This window comes from Salvelinus sp. IW2-2015, unplaced genomic scaffold (assembly GCF_002910315.2).
Source record: "Salvelinus sp. IW2-2015 unplaced genomic scaffold, ASM291031v2 Un_scaffold4267, whole genome shotgun sequence".
Lineage (NCBI taxonomy): Eukaryota > Metazoa > Chordata > Actinopteri > Salmoniformes > Salmonidae > Salvelinus > Salvelinus sp. IW2-2015.
Genome location: NW_019945538.1, coordinates 1 through 9,972, shown reverse-complemented (window position 1 = coordinate 9,972; position 9,972 = coordinate 1). Strand labels below are relative to the sequence as shown.

At 45.8% G+C, this 9,972-nt stretch overlaps 1 protein-coding gene across 1 annotated transcript in view; it reads right to left on the bottom strand.

The window, feature by feature from the left end:
- LOC112077092 (delta-like protein 4) overlaps window positions 1-9,967 on the bottom strand; it is a gene marked incomplete at its 5' end in the record, with an annotated part of 15,296 nt that extends 5,329 nt beyond the window's left edge. Inside the window, 4 exons of the mRNA XM_070441563.1 lie at window positions 1,418-1,529; window positions 4,626-5,388; window positions 8,374-8,593; window positions 9,701-9,967. Of these exons, the coding sequence (XP_070297664.1) occupies window positions 1,418-1,529; window positions 4,626-5,388; window positions 8,374-8,593; window positions 9,701-9,967 (1,362 nt within the window). The remainder of the gene's footprint in view (window positions 1-1,417; window positions 1,530-4,625; window positions 5,389-8,373; window positions 8,594-9,700) is intronic.
- Between the last annotated feature and the right edge of the window lie 5 nt (window positions 9,968-9,972).

Genomic DNA, 9,972 nt, shown 5'->3' with positions numbered 1-9,972 from the left:
ACCTGTTAGTTTTTCATTAAGAAGCCCTCCTGTTCTCCACTCATTACCTGTATTACTGCACCTGTTTGAACTCGTTACCTGTATAAAAGACACCTGTCCACACACTCAATCAAACAGATTCCAAACGGTCTCCACAATGGCCAGACCAGAAGAGCTGTGTAAGGAATCAGCGGATAAATTGTAGACCCTGCACAAGGCTGGGATGGGGCTACAGGAACTAGGGCAAGCAGCTTGGTGCGAAGGCAAAAACTGTGGGTGCAATTATTAGAAAATGGAAGAAGTTAAGATGAGGTCCAATCACCCTCGGTCTGGGGCTCATGCAAGATCTCACCTCGGTGGGGCATCAATTGATCATGGAGGAAAGGTGAGGGATCCAGCCAGAACTACACGGGCAGGACCTGGTCAATGAGCCTGAAGTTAGAGCTGGGACCACCGTCTACAGAAAACAATAGTTAACACACTACGCTGTCCAATGGATTAAATCCTGCAGTGCACGCAGGTCCCTCTGCTCAGCCAGCGCATGTCAGGCCGTCTGAAGTTTTGCCACATGACCATCTGGATTCTCCGAGGAGGACTGGGAGAAGGTTCAATGTGGTCTATGGAGACAAAAATAGAGTTTTTGGTCTAAACTCCACTGCGCCGTGTTTGGAGAAGGAAGAAGGATGAGTACACACCAAGACAACATCCAACCGCTGAAGCATGGAGGTGGGAAAACATCATTCTTTGGGGATGCTTTTCTGCAAGGGGACAGGACGACTGCCCGTATTAGGGAGGGATGGATGGGGGCATGTATCAGCGAGATCTTGGCCAACAACCTCCTTCCTAAGTAGAGATTGAGATGGGTCCTGGCTGGGTCTTCCAGCATGACAAGACCCCGTAACACACAAGCCAGGGCAACTAAGGAGTGGCTTTCGTAAGAAGCATCTCAAGGTCCTGGATGTGGCCTAGCAGTCTCAGACTGAACCCAATAGGAAAAATCTTTGGAGGGAGCTGAAAGTCCGTATTGCCGCAGCGACAGCCCCGAAACCTGAAGGATCTGGAGAAGTTTGTATGGAGGCGGAGTGGGCCAAAATCCCTGCTGCAGTGTGTACAAACCTGGTCAAGAACTACAGGAAACGTATGATCTCTGTCATTGCAACCAAAGTTTTCTGTTTTACCAAAATATTAGTTCTGCTTTTCTGATGTATCAATGACTTTGTCATGCATGCAATAAAATGCAAATTAATTACTTAAAAATCATACAATGTGATTTTCTGGATTTTTGTTTTAGATTCCGTCTCTCACAGTTGAAGTGTACCTATGATAAAATTACAGACCTCTACATGCTTTGTAAGTACGAAACCTGCAAAATCGGCAGTGTATCAAATACTTGTTCTCCCCACTGTATATATATTTTTTGGTATGTATTTATCCTTACCTCTGTTGCTATGACGCACGCCCTCCGCTCCTCTCCTATAACAAAGACGGACTGGTAGATCTGAGAGTCTCGAGGGGAACATATCGTTGATATCCTACACTCCGACTTTTCACTGTGAACACCACAAATCAACACACACATTCAGACAGTCAACCTTTAAAAGTAGAAGCATATGGTCAAACTAGGCATCGGGTGACCTACTGATGGGGGTGGAAAAGAATGTACAGGGAGACAGAGGGAAAATATAACAATGGGTTATTCTACAGAAGTGGTGTAAAATGGCTGTCCCCATCGTAACATGTTCTAATTCAATCCAAGACAAGAACAAACATATTGTTACAATAATATATTATAAAGTCATTGTTTACACACAGGTGGCTGTCTACCTTACTGTACTCTACTGTACCCTACTCTACTGTACCCTACTCTACTGTACCCTACTCTACTGTACCCTACTCTACTCTACTGTACCCTACTCTACTGTACCCTACTCTACTGTACCCTACTCTACTGTACCCTACTCTACTCTACTGTACCCTACTCTACACTACTGTACCCTACTCTACTGTACCCTACTCTACTGTACTGTACCGGTATACATCTTGGCTCTGGGATTTGACCTTATTCTGTGGTTTACAAGCCATAGGCAATCCAATTTGAAGAAGACAATACTCTCTGATCATTGGCTGATCACTTCCAACAATTTGGCTACTTTAAAATGGTGGCAGCCCCATAAACTCAACATCTATAGTAAAATGTGTTATATCCATATAGAGTCCTCTATGTATCTGTATGATTTCCAGTTGTCACCGAAATGCCTTATATTTTGCACAAAATAAAAGTAGGTAAAGAATTTGAAAGATGTTGAACATCGAAACAACATCATTAATAAGATGCATAATTCAATCAATCAACAAGTTTCAGATTCATACGATCAACATTGAACATTTTACAGAAAACAAGAGATAATATTACTCTCAATTCAATTTAAAAGATTTTTAGAATCAGTTTTAAAACAATGTTTTCTACTCATTTGTTAATTTGGTATACAAATAACATATAAAAAATGTTTTAACTGTAATACAAGGTTAATCAAAATGATTACTATTGTTTATGGTTCTACTTTTACTGAGACTTTTTCACCGTTTCCGTAGTGACAGTGTGTGAGGAGTAGAAATGTCTACCTGACATATCCTGTAAGACGTAAAAAAGCTGAATGTTTGGAAAAAATAATCAGTCTTTTTTTCTCTCTTTTCCCCCCCAATTTCATACCACTTCTGTACAATCACCCTTCTACACACAGAGAGACAGGGGGAGGGGAGTATGGCTCAGAGGGGGAGGGGAGTATGGCTCAGAGGGGGAGGGGAGTATGGCTCAGAGCGGGGGAGGGAGTATGGCTTCAGAGTGGGAGGGGGAGTCTGGCTCTAGCAACAGTCCAAACATATTTTAACTTGTGCTGCAAATTAAGACGCTATGTGTTTAATAAGAGTCTGTCTGTTGTGGTCTGTTTTTAGTTAAAAGTCTTTTTGGAGTTATTGAGATTAATTAAGATCATTTGAAATCATTAGCAGCTAGAATGCTGAGGTGGGGATTGGGGTTATGGTTTAAGTCGTCGGACTGACTGATTTGTATCCTTTGGAGGGTGGGTGGGTAGGTTGGGGTATTCAGATAAAGATGAGCCCATAGAATAGGCCTTGACCTTTTTCTTACCACAAATATTGAAATTGCGGTCTGCTTAAGTCCATAGAGCTGTAAGTATAGAGCTTTGTTTTCAAGAGCGTACTTTGAAACATGTTTCCTAAGCCTGTTAAGTTATAGAGCTGCAAGTATTAGAGCTGCTACAGTATTAGAGCTGTACTGAAACATTTCCTAGAGCTGTAAGTATAGAGCTTACTGAAACAGTTTTTCTAGATGCTGTAGTTTATTAAGCTGTAAGTATAGAGCTGTACTGAAACAGTTTTCCTAAGCTGTAAGTATAGAGCTGTAAGTATTAGAGCTGTACTGAAACGTTTCCTAGAGCTGTAAGTATAAGAGACGCTGTACTGAAACAGTTTCCTAGATGTAGTATAGAGCTGTAACTATATAAGCTGTACTGAAACAGTTTTCCTAGTAGCGTAAAGTATTAGAGCTGTACTGACAGTTTCCTTAGTTAAGTAGTAAGTACTGAGTGTACAGAGCTGTACTGAAACAGTTTCCTAGAGCTGTAAGTATAGAGCTGTTACTGAAACAGTTCCTAAAGCCTGTAAGTTATAGAGCTGCACCAGTATAGAGCGTTAAGTATAGAGCTGACTAACAGTTTCCTTATAAGCTGTAAGTATAGAGCTGTAACCTGAAACAGTTTCCTAGAGTATGAGCTGTAAGTACTAGAGCCTGTAAGTATAGCGCTGTACTGAAACAGTTACTAAGAGCCTGTAAGTATAGAAGCTGTACTGAAACCAGTTTCCTAAGTGTAGAGTATAGACGCTGCAACCGTATAGAAGCTGAAGTTATAGCATATCAACCACGTCTGTAGCGATAACAGTTTACCTAGAGGAAGGATAGACTGTACAGTGAACAGGTTTCCTTAGGATGCTTGTAAGTACAGCCGCTGTACTGAAACCAGTTTCCTAGAGTTAGAGCCCTGTAAGTATAGAGCTGTAAGTATAGCCGCTGTACTGAAACAGTTACCTAGAGCTGTAAGTATTAGAGCTGCTACTGAAACAGTTTCCTAAAGCTGTAAGTATAGCGCTGCCAAAGTATAGAGCTGTAAGTATAGAGCTGTTAACTTGGATAACAGTTTCTAGAGCTGTAAGTATAGAGCTGTACTGAAACAGTTTCCATAGAGTATAGAGCTGTAAGTATTAAGCCTGTTCTGAAACCAGTTTCCTAGAGTATAGAGCTGTAAGTATAGAGCTGTACTGAAACAGTTTCCTAGAGTATAGAGCTGTAAGTATAGAGCTGTAAGTATAGAGCTGTACTGAAACAGTTTCCTAGAGTATAGAGCTGTAAGTATAGAGCTGTAAGTATAGAGCTGTAAGTATAGAGCTGTAAGTATAGAGCTGTAAGTATAGAGCTGTTAGTATAGAGCTGTTCGTAGCCTATGTCTCAATGTGTCATTGCAGAAGCAGTTGGCTAGTTCTTCATGTTTGCAGATGTGGTCTAACATTTCAGAATCAAGATAAAACTCATCGAAACGCTTAATTTAGACCAAAAAAACTGCTTTTCTTACCTGTACATTCTACTCAGCGGTATTTTCTCTTCTAAACACTTGTCGTAGATCACATGACTTTTTCTTTTATCCTCTTGCGACGTATCATCCTTCAACTCCTTTGACTTTGCGTTACTATACGAGTCCAATTGATAGTTCTTATGGATGAAGTTTGACTTCTCTGATTCGCAGTCCACTTCCAATCCAACCTTCTGATTGGTGTTCTTCAGCTGGGAGGCGGGGATTAGGTTATCCCTCTGTACATCTGATAGGTTGTTCATGGTCTCCCCATCTCCCCTGTCCCTGCCGGTCTGCCTGTGGATGTGCCGTAGAGCCAGCCCAACCATGCATAGCAGCACCAGTAATGCAACCAGCCCTACAGCCAAGGAAACTGCCGCCCACTGGAAGCCATCTTGGCCCTCTCCATTGATCCTCTCCCCACCCACCGGCAGGGTCACAGCAAAGAACTGGCAGCGTGATCCGGTGAAGCCAGCGGGACAGATACAKGTGGCAGGGGGTTTCCCCGGCCCTCCTCCTCCCCCGGTGCAGAGCCCACCGTTAAGACAGGGGCGGATGGAGCACTCGTCCAGGCTGCGGTCGCAGTTTCGTCCGGCGAACCCCGGGGGGCAGGCACAGGTGTAGTCGTTGATGCGGTCCAGGCAGGTCCCTCCGTTGGTGCACGGGTTCCCGGCACACTCGTTGATGTTGATCTCACAGCGTTGGCCGGTGAAACCGGAGCGACAGCTACACAGACGCACGCCACCGTGGATCAAACACAGACCGCCTGGGGAGAGACACAAGGGGTCAGGGGTCAGGGTCTTGGAGGAGAGAACACGCATGCAGACATACACAATAGGCCCTGTCCAGAAACAATCACTACTTCCCACTACGTCACTACTTCACACTACGTCACTACACACTACACCACTACATCACTACACCACTACTTCACTATTTCACACTACGTCACTACTTCCCACTACGTTCACTACTCCCACTACGTCACTACTTCCCAACTACGTCACTACTTCCCACTTACACCACTACGTCACTACACCACTACGTCACTTTTTCACACACACCACACTTCCCACTACGTACGTCACTACTTCACTCGCACTACCACACTACACCACTACATCACTTACACCTACCACATTCACACTCTCACTACTTTCCACTACGTACTACTTCCCACTATCGTCACTACTTCCACTACTCACTAACTCCACTACGTCACTACACCACTACGTCACTATTTCACACTACACCACTACTTCCCACTCACGTCACTACTTCCCACTACAGCACTTACACCACTAACGTCACTAACATCACTACACACTACTTCACTATTTACTGTACTACTTCCCAACTACGTCCTTTCCACTATCCAACTACGTCATACACCACTCCCAATGCGATCTCCTACACACCTCACTATTCACTTCGTCCACTTTCACGTCACTACTTCCTATCCACTCACTAATCGTTCCTAACACTCACTTTCACTTCGTCACACTACCAACCACTAACGTCCTACTTCACTTCAACACCCATACGTCACTACTTCGCTCGTCCTACTCATAACAAACCACTACGTCACTACTTCCACTACGTCACTTACTCATACCCCTACGTCACTATTCCACTAACTCATACTTCCCACTAGCGTTCACTACTTCCACTACACCACGTAACGTCACTACTCCCACTACGTCACTACTCCTCACCCACTACGTCCACTACTTCCACTACGTCACTACTTCCTAGGTCACTACTTCCACTACTTTCACTACTTCTACTCCATTCCATACTCCAGTCTCACCACTACGCACGTACATCCCACTACGTACACACACTCTCATTCCACACGTCCACTAATTCCACTACGTCACTACTTCCCAATACGTCACTAACTTCCACTCACGTACATCCACACTATCCCTATCTTACACCACTAACGTCAACTTGCACCAACTATTCACACTTTCCCTATGCAAACTAACGTAATTCTTCACTATTTCACACTACGTCACTACTTTCCCACTAGTCACTAACTCCCACTACGTCACTATTCCCGTCCTACGTCACTACTTCCCTACTTTACAATCCACTACGTCAACTACTTCACACTACGTCACTACTTCCCACTACATCCACTTACGTCACTATTCCCACTTACGTCTTACTATTTCCACTACTCCACTACTTCCCACTACGTCCATTACTTCCCATCTACCACCACTACGTCACTGACTTCCCACTTACGTCACTACTTCCCACTACACCCACTACGTCACTACTTCCCACTACGTTCACTACTTCCCACTACGTCACTACTTCCCAACACACCACTACGTCACTACTTTCCCACTTACGTCACTACTTCCCACTACGTCACTACTTCCCACTACGTCACTGACTTCACTACGTCTTACTATTCTTCCCACTTACTTTCACTACTTTCACTACTTCCATACTATTCACACTACACCACTACTTCCCACTACGTCACTACTTCCACTATTTCGTCACTATTCTTCCACTACTTTCATTCTACTTCCCACTACGTCACTACTTCTTCACTACGTTCACTACTTCCCACTAGTCAACTACTTACCCACTAAGCGTCCACTACTCTCTCTCCACTTATCACACCAGCTACGGTCACTACTTCACACTACCCACTTACGTCAACTACACCACTACTTCACTATTTCACCACTACGTCACTATTTTCACACTACGTCACTACTTTCCACTACGTCACTACTTCCACTACGTCCACTACTTCCCACTACGTCACTACTTCCCACTACGTCACTACGGTCCACTACGTAATACTATGTCACACTACATCGACTTGTGTGTTAGAGCATTAGCCAGTAACCGGAAGGTTGCGTGATCGAATCCCGAGCTGACAAGGTAGTTTAAATCTGTCGTTCTTGTCCCCTGAACAAGGGCTAGTTAACCCACTTGTTCCCGGGGCACCGAAAGACGTGGAGTTGATTAGGCCATCACATGTTTACCATCCAGACAATTAGACACACAGTTCCCACAGATTTTCCTGTTGTTCCTATATTACAATCCATGACTGCCGGCCCAAGGGAATTCAGGAGAAGGGAAGAAGGGGAGGAGGGGGCGAGAGAAGAGGGAGGAGAGATAGTAGTTCCATCCACACTTCCAACCTGCCTGAGGAATTCAGGAGAAGAGAAGGGGGGGGAGAGAAGAGGGGAGAAGATAGTAGTTCCATCACACACTCCCAACCTGCCTGAGGAATTCAGGGGAAGAGAAGGGGGGGAGAGAGAGGGGGGGAGGAGATAGTAGTTCCATCACACACTCCCAACCTGCCTGAGGAATTCAGGGGAGAGAAGGGGGGGGAGAGAAGAGGGGGAGAGAGATAGTGTTCCATCACACACGTCCTCTAACCTTGCCTGAGAATTCAGGAGAAGGGAGGGAAGGCGGGGAGAGAAGAGGGGGGAGAGAGATTAGTAGTCCTCACACACTTCCAACCTGCCTGAATGGAATTCAGTAGGGAAGAGAAGGGGGGGGGGGGAGAGAGAAAGAGGGGGGAGAGGAGATAGTAGTTCATCACCACACTCCAACCTGCCTGATTGGAATTTCAGGGGAAGAGAAGGGGGGGTGGAGATGAGAAAGAGGGGGGAGAGAGTAGTATTGTTCCATCCACACACTCCCACCTGCCTGAGGGAATTCAGGGGAAGAGAAGGGGGGGTGGAGAGAAGAGGGGGGAGAGGCCGTAGCATACCGTTGGCACAGGGAAGTGATGTGCACTTGTCCACTCTCTTCTCACAGTTGAGCCCTGTGTATCCGGGAGGACACTCGCAGATGTAGCTATGCCCGTTGTCCTTCTGATGGCACTCTCCGCCGTGGAAGCATGGGGAGTCAGCACAGGTCAGCAGGCTGTGTTCACAGTGAGAACCCTCGAAGCCCTGCGGACACGAACACCTGTAGCCAACATCCAGGTTCTATAAAGGGAGAGAGTTAAGATCTCAAAGGTCAAGACAGTTTGGATTACAGTCGTTTCTAAAAATGCAGTCCTTCCTTCCTTTCACATTAGTTCTGACAATAACTCTGCCATTGTCCCTTTTAGGCTGGGTATTTAGTGGGCCACCTTGGTCCAGGCAGCGTAGTTCTAACCCAGTACCTTTAGGTACATAACATGACCAAAAGTATGTGGACACCTGCTTGTCTAAACATCTCATACCAAATTATTGAGCATTAATATGGAGTTGGTCCCTGCTTTTGCTGATATTAACAGCCTCCACTCTTCTGGGAAGGTTTTCCACTAGATGTTGGAACATTGCTGTGGGGACTTGCTTCCATTCAGCCACAACAGCATTAGTGAGGTTGGCACTGATGTTAGGCGATTAGGCCTGGTTCGTAGTCGGCGTTTCAATTCCTCCCAAAGGTGTTTGATGGGGTTGAGGTCAGGGCTCTGTGCAGGCCAGTCAAATTCATCCACACCGATCTCGACAAACCATTTCTGTATGGATCTCGCTTAGTGCGCGGGGGGCATTGTCGTGCTGAAACAGGAAAGGGCCTTCCTCAAACTGTTGCCACAAAGTTGGAAGCACAGAATTGTCTAGAATGTCATTGTATACTGTGACGGTGCCACGTTACAAGTCACTGAGCACTTCAGTAAGGCCATTCTAGTGACAATGTTTGTCTATGGAGATTGCATGGCTGTGTGATCGAATGAAATAGCTGAATCCAGTCATTTGAAGGGGTGTCCGCATACTTTTGTATTTATAGTGTACCCATCTGCTCATCTGTTCTGACAATATTGCCACTTTTTGTCGCTTCTAGCCTGGGCATTTAGTGACTTGTAGGGGGCCATCTAGCACGTACTCCTTAACGGGCGTTCCTGCAGGCATTGTCCCATCTAACGATCCCGTGTGGCTCAGTTGGTAGAGCATGGCGCTTGCAACGCCAGGGTTGTGGGTTCATTACCAACGGGGGGACCAGGATGAACATGTATGAACTTTCCAATTTGTAAGTCGCTCTGGATAAGAGCGTCTGCTAAATGACTTAAATGTAAATGTAACGAGATCATCTAGTGCTTACTAATTCACTGTGCAGAGTCCTCCGTTCCTACAGGGGCTGTCCCTTCCTCCACGGTGCTGTCCCCTTCCTCCACGGTGCTGTCCCTTCCTCCACGGTGCTGTCCCCTTCCTCCACGGTGCTGTCCCCTTCCTCCACGGTGCTGTCCCTTCCTCCACGGTGCTGTCCCTTCTAACATGTCTATCTAACCACTTCCTCCACGGTGCTGTCCCCTTCCTCCACGGTGCTGTCCCCTTCCTCCACGGTGCTGGTGCTGTCCTGTCCTCAGGGTGGTCCTTCTAAC